At 43.6% G+C, this 19,959-nt stretch overlaps 5 protein-coding genes across 7 annotated transcripts; 2 read left to right on the top strand and 3 right to left on the bottom strand.

Annotated features, from left to right (window-relative positions):
- The first annotated feature begins 37 nt into the window (after positions 1-37).
- On the top strand, positions 38-3,007 carry LOC135435353 (DNA repair and recombination protein RAD54-like). The gene is made up of 6 exons (XM_064692365.1): positions 38-221; positions 281-1,577; positions 1,637-1,790; positions 1,847-2,252; positions 2,311-2,474; positions 2,536-3,007. The coding sequence occupies exons 1-6, from the start codon at positions 219-221 to the stop codon at positions 2,876-2,878; spliced, it is 2,367 nt and encodes a 788-aa protein (XP_064548435.1). The 5' UTR covers positions 38-218; the 3' UTR covers positions 2,879-3,007.
- Positions 3,008-3,111: 104 nt separating this feature from the next.
- LOC135435354 (protein ABHD13-like) lies at positions 3,112-5,047 on the bottom strand. The gene is made up of 5 exons (XM_064692366.1): positions 4,774-5,047; positions 4,474-4,715; positions 4,066-4,407; positions 3,827-4,005; positions 3,112-3,361 (listed from the first exon to the last, which is right to left on the bottom strand). Exons 1-5 carry the CDS (start codon positions 4,910-4,912, stop codon positions 3,241-3,243), a joined length of 1,023 nt encoding a protein of 340 aa, XP_064548436.1. The 5' UTR covers positions 4,913-5,047; the 3' UTR covers positions 3,112-3,240.
- Positions 5,048-5,195: 148 nt separating this feature from the next.
- LOC135435352 (chromodomain-helicase-DNA-binding protein 1-like) lies at positions 5,196-14,196 on the top strand. 2 transcript variants are annotated; one of them, XM_064692364.1, is made up of 7 exons: positions 5,196-5,385; positions 7,088-7,669; positions 7,738-7,853; positions 8,372-8,551; positions 8,607-13,157; positions 13,218-13,346; positions 13,607-14,196. In XM_064692364.1, exons 1-7 carry the CDS (start codon positions 5,377-5,379, stop codon positions 13,803-13,805), a joined length of 5,766 nt encoding a protein of 1,921 aa, XP_064548434.1. In that variant the 5' UTR covers positions 5,196-5,376; the 3' UTR covers positions 13,806-14,196. The 2 variants fall into 2 exon arrangements, with proteins under 2 accessions (XP_064548434.1, XP_064548433.1); XM_064692363.1 differs by lacking the exon at positions 5,196-5,385 and adding an exon at positions 5,405-5,511.
- A 917-nt stretch (positions 14,197-15,113) lies between these two features.
- LOC135435348 (1-acylglycerol-3-phosphate O-acyltransferase Pnpla3-like) lies at positions 15,114-17,649 on the bottom strand. 2 transcript variants are annotated; one of them, XR_010437364.1, is made up of 5 exons: positions 16,764-17,640; positions 16,268-16,620; positions 15,935-16,206; positions 15,718-15,841; positions 15,481-15,616 (listed from the first exon to the last, which is right to left on the bottom strand). XR_010437364.1 is itself a non-coding variant. In XM_064692359.1 (4 exons), the coding sequence occupies exons 1-4, from the start codon at positions 17,604-17,606 to the stop codon at positions 15,429-15,431; spliced, it is 1,656 nt and encodes a 551-aa protein (XP_064548429.1). In that variant the 5' UTR covers positions 17,607-17,649; the 3' UTR covers positions 15,114-15,428. The 2 variants fall into 2 exon arrangements, 1 of the variants encoding a protein (XP_064548429.1); XM_064692359.1 differs by lacking the exon at positions 15,718-15,841 and having other exon boundaries at positions 15,114-15,616; positions 16,764-17,649.
- A 525-nt stretch (positions 17,650-18,174) lies between these two features.
- On the bottom strand, positions 18,175-19,739 carry LOC135435349 (uncharacterized). Its single transcript, XM_064692360.1, has 3 exons — positions 19,607-19,739; positions 19,151-19,476; positions 18,175-19,090 (listed from the first exon to the last, which is right to left on the bottom strand). The coding sequence occupies exons 1-3, from the start codon at positions 19,618-19,620 to the stop codon at positions 18,357-18,359; spliced, it is 1,074 nt and encodes a 357-aa protein (XP_064548430.1). The 5' UTR covers positions 19,621-19,739; the 3' UTR covers positions 18,175-18,356.
- Positions 19,740-19,959: the final 220 nt, after the last annotated feature.

Here is a 19,959-nt window from a genome sequence, read left to right as displayed (position 1 = left end):
AAAATAACAAATTTGTCTGTTTAAAAAAAATAAATGATGGAGCTAGTAGCACCGGTAATATCATTGAAATATCAAAAATCTATTAAAGCTGTCAGTGTAGCACAACATATTACGTTCATAATGTGACCAAACGCAGCTCATGACAGTGTTGGGAAACCGATAGACGACAGCTGATGCCGCCGCGCTTTTAAAAGTGTCTACATTTAAGTCTAAATAAAATGGTAATTATATTTGCTTAAATAAAAATCAAGTAAATAATTATAAACATTTAAATAAGTAGAGACGCAGCTTGGCGCCCAGCCAACGACTAGGAGTGCGCATTAAATCAAAGGATGCATTCACCCCGCCACTTCAAAAGAAAAACAAACGTGTGTGCCAGATAGAGCTGCAGAAACGCCAAAGCGCACTGCGGGATGCCACCAACATTGTGGAGCTGCCGCTGCCGATACGTTTTACTGCGAATAGCGAATATGAGCAGGCCATTGCGAAGGTGCTAGCGCGCAAGTTCAAAGTTCCCATTGCAAACTATGTTCCAGATTACGGTGGAAATCGTACGTTGGGAGTGCGTCGTTCCATAGTACGGCGGGCATTGCACGATCCACAAGCGTGCAATGCACTGGTCCTGTATACGCCACCCGCTTACACAGAGCACGAGCGTATGTCGCTGGATCCCAGCAAGCTACAGGTGCATGTCGTTGTGGATCCAATCCTTAGTAACGTGCTGCGTCCGCACCAGCGTGAAGGCGTGCGCTTCATGTATGAGTGCGTGGAGGGCAAACGAGGTAATTTTAACGGTTGCATAATGGCTGATGAGATGGGGCTGGGCAAGACGCTGCAGTGCGTCGCATTGACGTGGACGCTGTTGCGCCAGAGTCCCGATTGCAAGCCAACCATCTCGAAGGCCATAGTGGTGTCGCCTTCGTCACTGGTCAAAAACTGGGAGAAGGAGTTCACAAAGTGGTTGCACGGCCGCATGCACTGTCTGGCAATGGAGGGCGGCTCCAAGGAGGACACAATACGCACTCTAGAACAGTTTGCCATGAATACAGCGACGCGCTGCGGCACACCCGTGCTGCTGATCAGTTACGAAACATTTAGGCTCTATTCACACATACTTTGCAAAACGGAAGTGGGTATGGTCATCTGCGACGAAGGCCATCGGCTTAAAAACAGCGACAATCTAACATACCAGGCGCTAATGGGCCTCAAGACCAAACGACGCGTCCTGCTCTCTGGCACGCCGATACAAAACGATCTGACTGAGTATTTCAGTTTGGTCAATTTTGTTAATCCGGAAATGCTGGGAACAGGTTCTGATTTCAAACGTAACTTCGAGAATGCCATTCTGCGTGGTCAAAATGCCGACTCCACGGACGCAGAACGCGAACGTGCGTTACAGAAGACACAGGAGTTGGTTGGGCTGGTTAACCAATGCATTATACGTCGGACCAATCAAATCCTTACCAAATATCTACCCGTCAAATTTGAAATGGTCGTCTGTGCCAAGCTAACGGCCGTACAACTCAAGCTCTATACGAACTTCCTTAAATCGGATCAAGTGCGTCGAAGTCTGGCAGGTAAGGTGATAGTCAAACTAGAAGCCTGACTCGTTAGTACTCACATATTTAACTTACAGATTGCACTGACAAGACAACGTTGACGGCTTTGGCCGACATAACTACGTTGAAGAAGCTATGCAATCATCCTGATCTGATCTACGAGAAAATAGCAGCACGGGAAAAAGGTTTCGAAAACTCGCAGAATGTTTTGCCGCCCAACTACAAGCCAAAGTAAATTGAAAAGCTTTCCTGTTTTTAAATTGCGCTTATATTTGATCTATTTATAGAGACGTCAATCCCGAGCTGAGTGGAAAGTTTATGTTGCTTGACTTTATGCTGGCTGCCATACGTGCCAACAGCGATGACAAGGTGGTCCTCATCTCGAACTACACGCAGACGCTGGATCTATTTGAGCAACTGGCGCGTAAACGCAAATACAGTTATGTACGCTTGGATGGCACCATGACCATCAAGAAACGCTCCAAGGTTGTGGACAGATTCAATGATCCCGCCACCGACTGCTTCCTCTTTATGCTCAGCAGCAAAGCAGGTGGCTGCGGCTTAAATTTAATAGGCGCAAATCGTTTGTTCATGTTTGACCCCGACTGGAATCCGGCAAACGATGAGCAAGCAATGGCTAGAGTCTGGCGTGATGGACAAAAGAAGCCCTGCTACATCTATCGCCTGGTGGCGGTAAGTTTCACAAAGCATTTACCGCTGATCCAATTTTATATAACATCTTTCTCTGCAGAGTGGGTCAATTGAGGAGAAAATTCTACAGCGGCAGACACATAAGAAATCGTTATCTAGCTCAATTATAGATAACAACGATTCGGCAGAAAAGCATTTCACACGAGACGACCTTAAGGATTTGTTTAGGTTTGAGGCCAACGTACTATCCGACACCCACAACAAGTAGGTGCCATTGACTCAGCGTGTATTGGGCCCATCTTATGTTTCTTTCGGTGCCTTTCAGACTTAAGTGCAAGCGCTGTTTCCAAGATGTGCAAAGACAGCCGCCACCAGACAACTCGGACTGCACCTCGCATCTGTCGCAGTGGTTCCACTGTTCCAATAACCGCGGCCTGCCTGACAGCATTCTTTCCCAGGCTTGGACGGCGAGTAAATGTGTTTCCTTCGTATTTCATCACCGCTCACAGGGAGACGTGAAACAGGCGACCTGCACAACGGTGGACAATCATTCGGAGCAGCAGCAGCTGAATTCCATGCGTAATGCCAATAAGGTGCTGGCAAGTGATGATGATGGTGATGAAGACTTCGACCCAAATAGTAGTGATGAAAAATTTTTGGGTTTTTAGCTGCTTTCAATTTAAAAATAATTTATTTAGTTGCGGAACCTGATTTAGAGTTAAGGCTAATCTAAAACTAATTCTCTTGTTATTTGTTAACAATTAACCTAATATACATAAGTAGTTTAACATTTAAAATATGGAACCTACAGCTCTCAAGGCTTGTCCACTATATAAACAGAACTACAAGCGCCTGAAATGGCTTAACCTAGTGCACAATTCAGTTATACAAAACACTCATATACGGGCAAATATTATGATAATACATAGCATAATAATATACACGTATATATGCATAAGTAATATACCAATGCAGTGTTAACACAGTCAATAGAACACATTAGTGTGTGTGTACATATTTAGAATGGGAGTTAAACGTCGATTATTTTATGTTCAAGTTCGACCCACACATTGCTCTTCTCCGGTGGCTTTTGCAGCGGAGACGGCTGCTGTTGGAGCTCGAACAAAAAGCCTCCAATGCTTTGGTAGTAACTGCAAAATAAAATCAAATAATAATTAATTAGACATCACTTGCTATGCACTGAAAATCAACTATTTTAAATAAAAACTCTTAATCATCGAATGAATATTAAACAGACAATTTCTTTCAATGTCAGGTTTTAATATTTATACATGTTAAATAGATTTAGTAATATTTATATTTGTAATTAGATTCAGATTTGAACAGGATTCCAAATATCAGGAAAATTATTTAGTAGATATGATATAGTGGGCCAATGTTGATTTGATTTTGCATATATGTGAGAAGCATAATGAAACTAAAAAATGCAGAGATTGATCAAGATATCTTGATATTAGCACGTTATTTGTAAATAAATAAATTTGACTTTCTCAATATAAGCGTGAATTTTTTAAATCAGCACAGCCGCGATAGAAATTGTTCTTCATCGCTCTCGAAACAGAATCAATTTATATTTAAAATGGCACATGGCTTACCCATCCACTATCCAGGTGTCGTTGTGCGAGCCTCCCGGGAATTCAAGCATACGCTTCTGTTCACTTCCGCATTTAGTATACAAGGCACGCATCATGCGCGGTGGCACTAGGTTATCTGCAAGGCCCGATATAAATAGAAAAGGCACCGAACACTTGCTTATCTTGTTAAGTGAATGATACTGCAACGGAAAAGGGGTACAATATGAAGACAAAGTCAAAAAGAATCGCTGAAAATTCACCTTATTTTTATACAACAGATTTGGTATGTATTTCACAGATGGATGCACCAGTTCCACGGCCATATCACGTATGCTGGTGAACGTATTCTCTACAATAGCGCACATCAGTTTCTGGCCATAAACGGTGTCGGCGGCTACATCGATTACAACGGCGCCGCCCAGCGAGCGACCAAAGAGTATTAGCTGTGAGTGATCCAGGTCGTGGCGCGTGTGCAAATAATCAATTGCAGCGCGAGCATCTGTTACCAGACCACGCTCCGAGGGAACGCCCGTCGATAGGCCATAGCCACGATACTCGACCATTAAAATGTTGCAATGAAGATGATGATAAATGCCCCACACCTGCAAAAAAAAAGGCAAATTCACATAAGAGCAGGAACAAAAGCATGTTGAACGCGCATTCTTTACATTCTGCATGCGGTGACCCATGTTTCCAGCGTTGCCATGAAAATATAGTAATGTGGGCACGGATTTGCAACGTTCCTCAGGCTGACTGATCCAAAAGGCGTGTAGCGTCACGCCATCAGGCGTCTTTATGCTAACTGTTAGATGTGGCAGGTTGTGCATAGTTGGGATCGGTATGTAAATGCGTGAATTCGTTGGCAAGTCCGGATGGTACAGGAGCAGGTCTTGTGCATGGTAGAAAATGACTGCAAGTAAAGAAAGACTTGTGTAATAGCCATGTGAGTTATGTTATCGTTTACGTACGTAATAGAATGGCTGCGAAGAGCGTAAGCGTCATATAACCCCCATAGAAATAGTAGAAAATAAAAAACAGTAAAAAGGCGCCCACAATGCCTACGCCCACACCTCGCGATTTGGGCAACGCTATGCCCACTTCTTTCATTATGAACACGTGCGTAGGTACACACACCCGCTACATGCTGCGATTCTGACAATTTGTAATGCAAAAGAACATTATTTGAGTAAATAGCTGAATTGAAAAGCGTCGACGTAGTTAGTGTAGTTGTCGTGGAACTGCCAACTTGGTATTGGTTAAATTAAAAATCTGGCAACACAAAATCAGCTGAAAACAATCGGAAACAGGTGTGTAATTGCGATGAATTTATGCAACTCTGGCCAATTCGATTAATTCGGACCTCAATGCATTCCTGATTAAAACAAAATGGCGTATTTTTTACTGCAATAGACCAAGACGACGTGAACATCTTTTGTGTGGTTGAAAACTGCATTTAAAAACAAGTGGCCTACTTTAAGAATCAAAATAAACATTTGTCAGAACCGTTAAAAAGTGTATTGCATGTTTAATGAGCGCTATAAGGCAACTCTGTGTGCTACCACGAAAATATAATGAGCCAGGTAAGTAGGCCTTGAAAAAGCTGTGACAGTGAACGTCGTGTAAGAGAAAAAAATAACAAGAAAACTATGAAATTTTTCTATCACTCGAAACAAGGCGATATCAATCAGTTGAATTCGAGTCGTCGTGTGAGTATTATTCTAAAAAACTGTGTCATATTAAATTTCTACGCTGCGATTGTGGGTGTGGCAGGTGCCAGTCACGAAGACAGACCCTAGAGGTGTCCCCCCGATTGAGACTCCGTCACACGTACATCAATTTGTGCGCTATTCAGAGCGGCTTTTTATAAAAAAGTGCTTAAATATCATATATTCAATGGTGTTTCACAGTTTTGACAACGCCAACCGGTGCCCGGGGATCCAACGTGGCAGCCAGTGTAATTTTTCTAAAAATCCATTGGGGACCCATTTTCGCAAATTTCGTTTGAAATTGGGCATTTCGGTTTGTTTTCGTTGAATGCCGCATCCAAACAGGAATAATTTGCATTATTTTCGTACATTTCCAGTATCAAATGAAAATTTTCGTCGATTACGTAATCATATTTTGTCCGGTGCAAAGTTTTTCTCGTGCTCCAATCCATGAATTCCTGGCCAATTTTCTTGGGTAATCAGCCCGCCAAAATATAAATTGCAAAGAACTGTCTCTGTTTTCTTAAAATTTTTGATAAAAAACTGTATTATTAATTATTTTAGCCCGATTTCAGTGCATTGAAACAACAATGTTGTCCCTCTAGACCAAGAAAACTTCCTCAGTAGCACAAAATCTGCGGATTTTTGATGTTTTAACCGGCTTTTTTGTCCAGGATCGTGTATAAAGTGTTTTTCATCCATTTCTGTGTGGTACGCCTGCGTACCCAGTTCAGACAACGTTCTCAAGCCACCAAACTTTGATACTGACAACAAAAAAAGTTCTTTAAAGGCTACAAACTACATTTCTGGAGAGGATTACTTGTGCAACTGCATTCTAGAGAAGGTTTTGTGTGTTGCAAGCGAAGGCACCTACATTGTTGACATCTTCGGATGCGGCAACTGCAAGAACTCCTTCAATTTTTAAGCGTTTTGTGGTTATTTCGATAATAAAAGGATACCTCGTATTCTTAGCCAGGATTAAGTGCATATTTAAGTTCTTGTGTGAACATATTACGAACATGTACCATACTCTTTAACCAACAGTGTGTGGTAAGTTCTTTAAATTTCTAATTGCTTTTGCAGAATTATTGGTGGCTTAAAGGTTAACCAAAGGATGTGCCGCTAAAAAGGCTCATGTAGATTAGATGCAGTCATACCTTGCATAATACCTTATCCTGTAGCGATACCTAACGATGAATCCTGGTTTAACCTTCATTCGTAAACTCCATAGAGGAATATTAAACCTAATTGCAGTAAATCTGTTCTTGACAGGATAAGCTGTTGACTACGAATGCAATCTGTATGAGTAATTGGAAGTGTTACATATTAAGTTAAGTTGGCACAAAGCTTGCAGATATTTGTAAACCGAGCCTTGAATGATAGTGTACTCAGTTTTTTTTTAATAGTTGAATTTGTTGTGTTTTCTTAAGCACATTCGGTGAAATTGTGGACTTTTTCGTTGTGAATAAAACGGTTTTCGAACGCGTGTTACTATTTAACATTTTCGAAACTTGTTTGCTCCCTTGAAGCTCTCTGTATAAAATTGGATATAATCGTGCTCTTTATTCTTACATAGGCACTCAATGAATCGTCGCATAGTATAGGCTCAGACGAACAAGATGACACACGTGAAGAAGCCAGTGGCAGTGGCAGCGGTAGTGGGAGTGGCTCCTCCGGTACCGACTCCGATTCAGACAGTTCCTCAGGTAATTCCAGCGATGGACGCAGCTCGCCGGAGCCAACGGTTGCCAAAACGGCGGTGGCGGGTTTTCCACCAACAGCAGCGGCCGCTCAAGCAGATACCAAAACGAATGGCTTTACGGATGGAAACGACGACGACAGCTCTAGTGCCGGTTCCAGCGCCAGTGATTCCGAATCTGATGCGGAGGGTGGCGGCGAGCCTGACACGCCAAGCAACAACAACATCAACAATAGCAAATTGCACACGAGTAGTAGCAGCAGCTCCTCGGGCACCTCTGCCGCAACGTTGGCTAAGGCTGGCGCGGATGATGACGATGACGACGATGATGATGATGACGATGATGGCCAGCAGCCACAAAAGACGCAGGCCCCCAGCGAAGCCAGCGCCGATGAAGATGATGCCAGTGATAGCTCTGACAATGCCTCGCCCACATCCTCTAGCAGTAGTAGCAGCAGTGTAAGTTTCAAGCTTCTGATTAAGTGGCTCCAAAAACATGAGCTCTTTTGCTTTGCCTAACTCGACAGGAGGATGAGGAGGATGATTACAGACCCAAACGATCCACGCGACAGCCGCGCAAAGCTCCGCCACCTGCTGCTGAAAAATCCAAGCGACCTACCAAAAAGAAGAAGAAAAACCAAACGTAAGTTTATTTGTGGAGATCTAGTTTGTCAGCTAAGCCTGTTGATAGGGATTAACATTCAGTCAAGCCTTTTTTTTTAAATTATATTACGGTTTTGGTTACAGTTACTAAGTTTGAAGAGCTAGAAAAATAAATTAAAAAGACATTTGTAAAAGGTCCTCCTAAGCTTTTTGTGGTTAGTTTCCTAATGTAGTAATTGGTTAGTAAATTGTATTATTATTATTTATTAATTGTATAGTAATTATTCGTTATTTAGCAAACTGCACAAAAAGATTCGGTACATATTCGTTGAGAATTGGGAGAAATACTGTTATTTTTTTGTTATTCTACTATTTTAGGTAAATAGGTCAGACAAAATTTAAATTGTCCTCGAAATGTTACCAGTGACAGTTAGGAATTGCTAATCAGGACATCTCACAATGATTTGCTTTTCGATTCGTAGATTATTCAAAAAGTAGTTCAAACGAATTACTTTAAAAACATTGTGCGCAACCTTTTAAGCATCTATTCATACACAGTTGGGACTCTGAGGAGAGCGATGAGAGTGACGACGCAGATAGCGATGAGGCGCCATTTACAGCACAGAAACGCAAGTGCAATGCCCGCTCGGGCGGCAACAAGCAATCACAGCAGCTGCAGCGACGCCGCGTAAAGTCCTTTAGTTCGGAAGACAGCGACGATGATGATGCGAGCAAGCGGTAAGCCAATAATATTATAATGAAGCTCTCACTCATTTTCCATTCAACACATTAGTTGCGCAACTCGTCGTAACGCCGCTGCTGTTAGTTACAAAGAGGCCTCTGAGGACGAGGCCACCGACTCCGAGGATCTGTTGGAATTTGAGTACGACGAGAGTCAGGCAGCTGCGAGCGCGGTTGCCGCTGAGGAGGAGGAAAAGTGTGAGACCATTGAACGAATACTTGCGCAGCGTGTGGGAAAAAAGGGCTGCACAGGTAATCAGACAACCATTTATGCCATCGAGGAGAACGGCTGCGATCCGAATGCGGGCTTCGATGAATCATCGGAACTGGCGGAGGTGCAATACCTGATCAAATGGAAAGGTTGGAGCTACATACACAATACCTGGGAGTCGGAGACGACATTACGCGAAATGAAGGCCAAGGGAATGAAAAAGCTGGACAACTTCATCAAGAAGGAGCAGGACACAGCTTACTGGCGTCGTTATGCCGGTCCCGAAGACATAGATTACTTTGAGTGTCAGCTAGAGCTGCAGCATGATTTGCTTAAGTCCTACAACAATGTGGACCGCATAATAGCGCGGGGCACCAAACCCGAAGACGGCAGCGAGGAGTTTTTGTGCAAATGGCAATCTCTGCCCTATGCGGAGTCCACGTGGGAGGATGCAACACTAGTGCTAAGGAAATGGCAACGTTGCGTTGAGCAGTTCACCGAACGAGAAAACTCTAAGTGGACGCCATCGCGACACTGTCGTGTGATCAAATATCGCCCCAAGTTCTCGCGCATCAAGTCACAGCCCGAGTTTCTGGTGGACGGACTGACACTTCGTGATTACCAAATGGATGGTCTGAACTGGCTGCTGCACTCGTGGTGCAAGGAGAACTCTGTCATACTAGCCGATGAGATGGGCCTGGGCAAGACCATACAAACTATATGCTTTCTCTATTCGCTCTTTAAAATTCATCATCTGTATGGACCATTTTTATGTGTGGTGCCGCTCAGCACAATGACCGCCTGGCAGCGGGAGTTCGATTTGTGGGGACCCGATATGAATGTAGTAACTTACCTGGGCGATGTAAAGTCCCGTGAGCTAATACAGCAATACGAGTGGCAGTTTGAAGGTTCCAAAAGACTGAAATTCAATTGCATATTAACCACCTATGAGATTGTGCTGAAGGACAAACAGTTTCTGGGCACACTTCAATGGGCAGCATTGCTGGTGGATGAGGCGCATCGTCTGAAAAACGACGACTCCCTGTTGTACAAATCGCTTAAGGAGTTTGACACGAATCATCGACTGCTAATTACGGGTACTCCACTGCAGAACTCCTTGAAGGAGCTCTGGGCTCTGCTGCACTTCATTATGCCCACTAAATTCGATACATGGGACAACTTCGAGCTGCAACATGGCAATGCCGAGGACAAAGGCTACACGCGTCTGCATCAACAGCTGGAGCCTTACATACTGCGGCGGGTTAAGAAGGATGTGGAGAAATCGCTGCCTGCCAAAGTAGAGCAAATACTGCGGGTGGAGATGACATCGCTCCAGAAGCAGTACTACAAGTGGATACTTACCAAAAATTTTGATGCGCTTCGCAAAGGCAAACGCGGCTCCACCTCCACCTTCCTCAATATTGTCATTGAGCTAAAGAAGTGCTGTAATCATGCGGCGCTCATACGACCCTCAGAGTTTGAGCTTTTCGGTTTACAGCAGGATGAGGCACTTCAGATGCTGCTCAAAGGCTCCGGCAAGCTGGTGCTGTTAGACAAACTGTTGTGTCGGCTTAAGGAGACGGGCCATCGTGTGCTCATATTTTCACAGATGGTTCGCATGCTTGACGTGCTTGCCGATTATCTGCAGAAGCGACATTTCTCATTTCAGCGCTTGGACGGCAGTATTAAGGGCGAGATGCGGCGTCAGGCGTTGGATCACTTTAATGCTGAGGGTAGCCAGGACTTTTGCTTCTTGCTATCAACACGTGCCGGCGGCTTGGGCATTAATCTGGCCACAGCCGATACAGTCATTATATTCGATTCGGATTGGAATCCACAGAATGATTTGCAAGCGCAGGCGCGTGCCCATCGCATTGGCCAAAAGAATCAGGTGAACATATATCGCTTGGTCACGGCACGCTCCGTCGAGGAACAAATTGTGGAGCGTGCCAAGCAAAAAATGGTGCTCGACCATTTGGTGATACAGCGCATGGATACCACAGGCCGAACGGTGCTAGACAAAAGCGGCAATGGGCACTCCTCCAATTCCAATCCCTTTAACAAAGACGACTTGTCGGCCATACTTAAATTTGGCGCAGAGGAGCTGTTCAAGGACGAGCAGGAGCACGAGGAGGAGCTTGTTTGCGATATTGATGAAATCTTGCGCCGCGCCGAGACACGCAATGAAGACCCCGAAATGCCCGGTGATGATCTGCTTTCGGCCTTCAAGGTGGCCAGCATAGCTGCCTTCCAGGAGGACGAGCCAAGCGAGTCGGCGAGCAAGGATCAGCATGGAGCTGATGAAGAGGATGACAGTAAGGATTGGGACGACATTATACCCGAGGGCTTTCGCAAGGTCATTGAGGATCAGGCGCGTGCCAAGGAAATGGAAGATTTGTACCTGCCGCCGCGCCGCAAAACAGCCGCGGCCAATAAAAATGATGCCGCCAAGCGAGGCACTGCTAAGGGTAGCGCACGTTCCAAACAGGGCGACGATTCAGCCGATTCCGATTATGAGCTGGGCTCCGATGCTAGTGGCGCTGGTGGTGAGGAGGGGAGTGGGAGGCAACGCAAACGCGGACGTCCCGCAATGAAAGAGAAAATCAATGGCTTCACCGATGCGGAGCTCCGTCGTTTCATACGCAGTTACAAGAAGTTTCCGGCGCCGTTGCAGCGCCTGGAGGCGATTGCCTGTGATGCGGAGCTGCAGGAGAAGCCGCTGGCAGAGCTGAAGCGGATTGGCGAGATGCTGCATGATCGATGTGTGCAGTTCTTAGACGAGCACAAGGAGGAAGAAATCAAGACTGTCAAGGAAGAGGATCAGCAGGGCAACAAACAGCGACGCACCCGCGCCACTTACTCGGTTAAACTGGGCGGCGTGTCGTTCAATGCCAAAACGCTGCTTTCTTGTGAGGAAGAGCTGCAGCCGCTTAATGAGCTCATGCCCAGTTCAGCGCACGAGCGACAGCAGTGGACGTTTAACATTAAGACTCGTTCAGCCAACTTTGATGTTGACTGGGGCGCCGAGGAAGACACCCATCTATTGCGCGGCATTTATCAATATGGTATTGGCTCCTGGGAGCAAATGAAGTTGGATCCGACGCTCAAGCTTAGCGAGAAGATATTGCTCAACGACACACGCAAGCCACAAGCCAAGCACTTGCAGTCTAGAGCCGAGTATCTACTCAAGATCATCAAGAAGAATGTCGAGCTAACCAAAGGCGAACAGCGACGCCAGCGGCGACCGCGCAAACTGAAAGCCAGCCTCAACTCAAGCACGACAGCTGTCAGCACGCCGGAACGAAAGGAGGGAGCTGCTGAGGAGGGTAACTCCTCGCTTCCGGGCGATAGTAGTTCACGACAGGCTGCTGATGGCACCAGCGTTGTGGCCTCGCCTATTGCTGCCTCCGCAGCAGCGGCTGAGCACGCCAACGCACAGAAAAAGAAAAAGTCTAAAACCCGCAGTAAGAAATCAAGCGCATCCGACAACAATGGCAACAAGCCCATGCACTTTACGGCCAACAATGAGCCTCGAGCTCTTGAAGTTTTGGGTGATTTGGATCCCAGCATCTTCAATGAATGCAAGGAGAAGATGCGACCGGTGAAGAAAGCGCTCAAAGCCTTAGATCAGCCCGATCTCAGTTTGTCCGATCAGGATCAATTGCAGCACACACGTGACTGTCTACTGCAGATTGGGCGGCAAATAGACGTTTGTCTGCAGCCTTACGGAGAAACCGAAAAAAAAGAGTGGCGCAGCAATCTCTGGTACTTTGTGTCCAAGTTTACGGAACTGGACGCAAAGCGTCTGTTCAAGATCTACAAACATGCCCTCAAACAGCAGACACAAAAGGATGCCGCGAATGCGGCAGATGTTGATGGCGGCAAAGCGAAACGGTCACGTACGGAAAACGGCGGCACTGCGGAGAAGGAGCGTGACAAGAGTGGAAAGAAGAAGAAAAAGGACAAGGATAAGGATAAGGAGCGTCAGGGACGCTATTCAGGTGCACCTGCCGAGGACAAGTCAGCTCGCCGTTTTGCCAACGATTCGCCATTGAAACGAAAACGCGATGAGAACGATGCGGAGGCCAGCGGCATGGCCATGAGCAACGCTGGCATCGGTGATAATCTTAAGTCTATGTCGTTTAAGCGCCTCAACATGGATTCGGCATCCACACGACATGGCAGCCATGAAGATCAGCGCAAGAAGCATCATAGAGGCGACGACTACTATGCAAGTGTGGGCGGTGGGGCTCCAAGTGGCTACGAGGGAAGTAGCGCGCGCCGTTCGGGTCTCAACTCACCATCAGCTGTCGGCAGTAGTCGCCGCTTTGAGCCGCCGCCTGCGGCTTCGAGCTACGCAGCAGAGATGGACCGTTGGCATCAACGTGATCGGTATGTCCATAACATACAAGACGTTATCCATTTTCAAAAACTTATTCAAACTTTTTTTAGATACAACTTTGATTACAAACGCGAACGCTACGATTCACTATATTCTCGCGGAGGCGGAGGTGCTGCCGGTAGCGGATATCATCGCGACCATCGCGAACGTGATCGCGAGCGACGACCAGACAAGCGCAGGTGAGTTTAGCTGATAGTGATTTTAAATATCGGATCTGTAAAGCCATCAAGTGCAAGTGCAAGTTCATCACAAAAAGTAACTACAGTAAAATTTCTGCTTCGTAGCTCTTATTGTGTGAGGTCAAGGCAAAGAGATCCGTGTTGAGATATTAATTATTAACATATGTATATTGTCGTTAGCTTAACAATTTATTGCTAGAAGCTAGGGCTATATTCAGATTTGTTTCCATTAATGTGGATTAATTGATTCTCCCTTGCAGATACCCGTCCGCCCTGCCGCCGCATGCCTACTCGAGCCATTACCTGCCGCCCAATTATTATTTGCAGAATGGCATGGTACCTGGATTGCCGCCGCCGCCCCCGAGCTATCGGAATGAATCACGCGGCTATCCGGTAATGCCGCGCGACTATCCCGCTGACTACAGGCGCAGCGAGTACGAGCGACGTACGCAGACGTGAGGAGCAAGTGTCGCTAGTTATTGTATATACATATAGGTTAGTTTTAAGCTTGGCTGTGGTGTCTGTGTCGGGCGCTGCTATTTAATAAGTCTTTCCGTTACGATCTTGACACAACGCAAGAGCAACACACTAACACACACACACCTACATACGCAGGCAAACAAGCACACACATAAATTACAAGCAATCAGAAAACGCATGAGACAGATTAGGAAACATACATAGCTAAACATATGTACAAGTAATATATAGCAGCTATTTATAAATTGTACTGTAAATTTAAATTATATATGAACCGCATATTGCGTACATGTCGGCGTTTCGGGCAAATCACGTAAATAAGATAATTTTACAATTTCCCTTGTATAAAGCATAGGCTTTAAGTTTTGTTCTTTACACCCTTTTTATACTGTACAGTTAATTACGGGCATATGCCACTTTAACAAGTCTTTTGAAAGCTTTGAAAATAACAAAAATTCTCACTATATTTATAAACACAACAATGAATAAAGCAATTATGTTAAATATCCAAAAGAGGAAAAACTAAAAAATTGTGTAAGTTTTCGTTTTTATGTTTGTGCATCTGCACTTTTATACACTATATTTATAGAGAAACCGCTAGAGGAGTCGTGTATGTATTGTAGTTATTCTTAATCTAATAAATAGGTATATAACATATGTTGTAGTATCTGAAGTCTATAAATATGTATATCATTAAATTATAAAGAATTATATCATATTTTTGAGTATTCAATGCAATTGGACGATGAAAGCAAGAATTGTGCAACGAATTTTATAATTAAAATAAGAATTAACAAATTGCCAAATCCAAAGATTTCATTTCGTATTATCTAACCTAGTTCGGTTAAGGGTATTTCTCTTTATTCAGAGCGGTAAGTTGAGTTGGGTTTTTGTATCCGCGTAGTCTTCAGTACAAAAAAGGTATTTCCGTCAAGGTATTAATTAATACTCGTATTTAAATTTAAGTAATTTGACGACCAAATAGCATCAACTACGCCATCCAAACTTATTAACACAATTTGTTTTTTGCCGGTGCATTGTGTTTTACTATGTGTATTTGAGAGCATATGTATTCTAGTAAAGCCTTTAATATACATTGCTTCACAAAATGCAGTTTTAGTTCTTACAACTAGACAGTGCATTTGCCATAGGAGCAATCTTTGATCTTCTTGTTCTTGTTACAATTTGAACAGGTTGATCGGAATTTGACTACCCATTATAAATCCTTCTAACATATAATTAGAACCAGCTCGATTTGAGCTATGTTAATGACAAACTAAATAAAGATTAAATTAGGTATATTTTTATTAATTATATATATTTTAATTAGAAGACAATAAGCATTGATGTTTTCAAAGCTTGCAATATTCGAGAACATCTGAGAAAAAACAAAGTTTAATTATGTGCAGTCACTGCATCTCAAAAATTGATGAAGCAGAGCTTATGTAAAATAAAATTACATAGTTACATATACATACGTTTTCGTACTAATATATAAGTATTATAATAAGCTAACGGAAACTATAAGGCTCTTCGCTTGGCTAGGAGCCGCTTTGGAAATGTAGCATTACAAATGCAAATTCGATTCTCGTTTGGGGACCCTCATTCAATTTCTATACACAAATCGTTGTTATTTATGGACGTGCTAGCCGAAGGTTGATTAGTCGGAGGATCATTCAAGTCTGCCGAGTTGTGTTCGAGATTGAAGGTGTTGAAGTAAGGCGAATCATGATGCTCTCTCGCAAGGGCTAATTCTGTCGAATGTGGCGTTTGAGAGTCTATGAAAAAGTCTGTAATGCAGCATAAATATCGTAAAAGTTAATAAACAGAAAACATTGATTAAATAATAAGTGAAATTCAAATGAATATAACTAATCCTAATGAAATGTACCTGACAATGATATGAACTTTCGTTTAGCTTGTTTATGATAGCTAATTCGGAACTGTGTGGGTGCGTGTGCGAGTGATTTAAAAGGCGACATCGTGTAATTCGGGTGTGGTAGGCATGATTTGTACTGTAAGAAACAGCTTAGTAAATTTTTTGATGGATCTAAATGAGGCAATAAAGCATGATGGTGACCTAATACAATTAAGCGACTGATACTAACCCGATTCGACGCCGTTCCATTCGCTGACAACTGCATTATGTGAATGCTGCTGACGCGGATTGGGATGATCCTCGACGGAGCCTTCGTATAGCTCTAAATCTGTAACCAGCTGGCCGTGTTCCGTCATCTCATCAAAATCAAATATTTCGGTCACTTTGACATGGTTTGTGCTATTATCAGTGTAGTAGTAGGCATACAAGGCGTCATTGTGCGTGCTCATCTTGAGAACATGTTCAAAATTATCAACATCCGCATTAAGTGGTGTAGCACCGCTGTAAATATAACCACATTTTTTACCAATACATTTTGAAAGAGCCACCTTGAAAGACTCACCATTCATCAACCAGTATCGATACCCGCGGTCCATACAAACGACTGGAGTGCAGCAGCCCTGTGGTGTCGAAGTGTGGCTGGTCGTATAGCGGGAATTTACTAAAGAGATGCATTTGAATGGTATTATTTAGCTGCGACACAAGTTGTCGCATCTGCTTGGTTAGCTTCGGAGTTAGACTGGTTATTTTATAGACTGTCGCCAGCAAAAAGTCCATGGGTACTGTAGCTGGCAGCGAGAGCAGCTTAATGCCACGATGCCTGAAGATCCAGTTGGCCAAGCCCTTGTTAGCCTGCTCAATGTAGTCCTGTATTACGTCCAGTACTGTCTGAGGCATATTTGAGCTCAAAGCGTCCTGCAGAAAAATAAAGAAATATATATTAATATTGAAATTGCTTTTTTTAAATAGTACTCTATGTATATCCTAGTGCGGGAATTCTGGTTGGAGCATTCTCTCTGTGAAAACTGACATATTACTAGTCTAGAATTGTTACGTACCTTTCTATGCTTTTTACATTCACGACACTCTGGATCAAATTCTGGGGGCTGGGCTACTGTTTCGGAGACAACAAAGGTTGACTGAACAGCCACACAGCGTCGGCAATTGATTAGATTGTTGCGGTGCAGAAACTGGAGGGCATCATCAAAGCCCTGCTGGCAAAACTTTGAGAGGAACTCTGGCCGTGGTGGGAAGAGAATACGCACAAATCGGTTGACATTTTGCCGTGAGATTTCTATGCTTGTGTTGGCCCAGTTGAAGTGGAACAGCTGTGAGCTTTGGTCACGCGGACAAATGTCGCTCTCTCCGCAAAACGGACTCACTGTGATAGTGTTCTCATCTAAGATGGGTAAGTTGTTCGAGAAGGCGCCGTCCATGTAGCGTACACCGCGAAAACGCGGGGGCAAAATGCCAGAGAAGCCAGGAATGAAGCAGGCGCAAAGCAGCGCTTGGAGCACCTCCTCGCGCGACTCGAACTCCGAGATGATGACGTTCTGGCCATCATAGACGCTCGTCAGTGAGATATGTAGGCGTCCATTGACACGCTTATGTGCATCCTCGGGCAGATGCTTCTGTAGGCCCTCGAGCAGGCAGGTCTGTATGTTGAACGAGGGACTGAAGGGACCGAGCGAATGGCGGCGAGCTTCGTTCACTACCCGGAAAAAATCGGATGTCATGCTGCCCAGTGGCAAATCGCAAAGCAGACAGCACGCGGCTAGAGAGCCAGCCGATGCCCCTCCGATTTTCTCCAGCAATAAATGTGGCGCATAGTTTTTAAAACACACTGCCACACCGACATGGTAAATGCCCAGAAAGCCGCAGCCAGCAAAGGACAAGTTCATAGTTCACTTCCTTTATGTTATTGTGCTCTTTGTCAAATGCCGTAACTATCAAATAATGAATCGAATTTCAGTTCACTGTCTTTATAGGTACACTAGTATTTTGATCTTTGTTACTTTTGGTGTGCTGTTTTTTGCAACGTAAATTGTTCTGATTCTTTGTTTGGGAACAGCTGACTGGAAGCAGTTACCCGATTTGTTATCGAGTTGCCAACAAATAACTGTGACTGTACGCCATTTCGAGCACACAGTGAATAAATATCGATAAAGTTGTTCTTTGTACTGAATACGAATTGATTCTAATTGTAATTGAGAATTTAATAAAATTAAGGGCGTTTTATTTTGTTAATAGTATATTTATTTTGTTAATAGTATATTTTGTCAACGTACCACAAACGGAATTCACAGGTCCAAAATATTGAATAAGAAAAGGTATATTAGAACTTTTAAAAATACTGAACTTTTGTTTGAACTTTTAAAAGTTGTAAAAATTATTAACACCAGAAATACCTACCTACATCAATTCACCAGATCTATCCTATTGTGTCCACGGATATTAAAAAAAAGGGAATATTCGAAAAATCAAAATTTATAAAATATACTATTATTATAATTCTACATGCTTATTTATGATCTCAACAAAATGTTCAAGTATAAAAATATATAGCACTTTTAAAATTACATTTACAATTTTTGCTTTTAAAAACCCTCAACATATTTAAGATTATCATGCAAACATGTTAAATACAACAACTAAGAACTAGGTGTCCTGCCACCAATTGGGACGACATTAGCGAATGGAATTGCTTGCTCCTCGGCAAAGGCTAGGAAGTCCACACTGTAGCATTGGATGAGCTTTGTGAGCATATTTACATCTGCCTCGGCCTGGTGAGCATTTGCTGCTGATTTCTCAAATGTGCGCTCGAACAGATGGGCTAATCCATAGCGTCCGCGGGGTGGAATACGTTTGGTTTGAGCACATTTCAAGCCAGCAAACAGTTGGCGGCGGGCGGTTATATCTCGGGGTGCTCGTTTGGCAGCTTCTATATCATTATTGCAATTGTCATCGTTCAACAGCTGGCGTTTACGAGTTGCTACCGCACCCTTCAGGATTGGACGCTTCGGTGTGGTTTCGTTCACTGTCTGCCAGTCGATTGCTTTGGCGGGTGGCTCGCAAATCGACGTACTGGCTGGAATTTCCGGTTCCATCTTGATATCGGTAGGCAAAACGTTTTCCACAAATATTTCATCGCTTCGCTTATCGTCGATTTCCATAAAGGCACGCAACGAATCCACGCAAAGCGTAGATGCTGGCAAATTAATATTCAGCTTGTCAAGCGCTTGCTTTATAATAGGAAAATCGAATGCCCAGCCATTATGTGCTACAAGACAAACAGGAGGGCGTAAATGCTCCAAAAATCTCAGTATCATTTGTCCCGCGTTCTCGTCCAGCTTGGATTCGCGTTCCAAAATGTAGTTGTTTAAGCCTGCCATAGGGGTGATATAATATATTTTAATTCCATGCATGACTCATTTACAGCTCAGACCTGTGATTCTCTCGGCGCTTGGGTGTACAGTCATTGACGGCTGGAAAAGTAAATTCAGCTTGTGCAGCACTCTCGGCGGAAAGGGTATAGCTTTAGTCGAGGGTGGCGTCAACTCGTCAAGTGGTTTCGACTCCTCTGGTTCCACATTGTCTTTTAAGACAGCAGGATCAAAGGCGTAGATGCACAGTTCGGTGATGCTAACCCGATTATTGTTAAATGCAGGCAAATTCGATGTTTCCAAGTCCAGCACGGCGAAGGTAGCGATTTGTGCTTTTGGTCCGTTTTCTGCATCAGCAACAGGTGTATTTGGCGCCATTAAAGTGGTGCTTAAATAAACAACGCATTTTTCAATCAACAATTGGAATAGCAGCAACATTCCAAATAAAAAAAAAAAGGCTAATAACATTTTTCGTAATGTTATTAACAGCGCAAACTTATTTAATTTTGAAAGCTTACTTGTTCTTTTCCATTCAAAAAATGTACAATGAGATCAGGTAACGAAATTTCGTGCGCAACGAAATAACGCAAATATATTGAAAAATAAAATTGGCTAAAAGAGCCAATCATTCACATGTTAAATATAAACACAGTAATATATCGACGAACCACCACATCTACTAAAGAAATTACCTCCCAACAAATTTGAAAGAAACGGCCGTATACTGATTGTTTTTTGCGAAGATTGTTCGTATGTTTGCTTATGCCATTCCATAATTGTTGACCTTCAGACCAAATATAAAGAATTATATTATATTTTAAAGCTAATGCTAAAAAACAAGTGCATTTGACTGCTGATTATCTTTCCCGTA

This window comes from Drosophila montana, unplaced genomic scaffold (assembly GCF_035044405.1).
Source record: "Drosophila montana isolate Dmon_TW-CO22-7 unplaced genomic scaffold, ASM3504440v1 contig_3571_1, whole genome shotgun sequence".
Classification (NCBI taxonomy): domain Eukaryota; kingdom Metazoa; phylum Arthropoda; class Insecta; order Diptera; family Drosophilidae; genus Drosophila; species Drosophila montana.
This window is presented reverse-complemented; position numbering and strand designations above follow the sequence as displayed.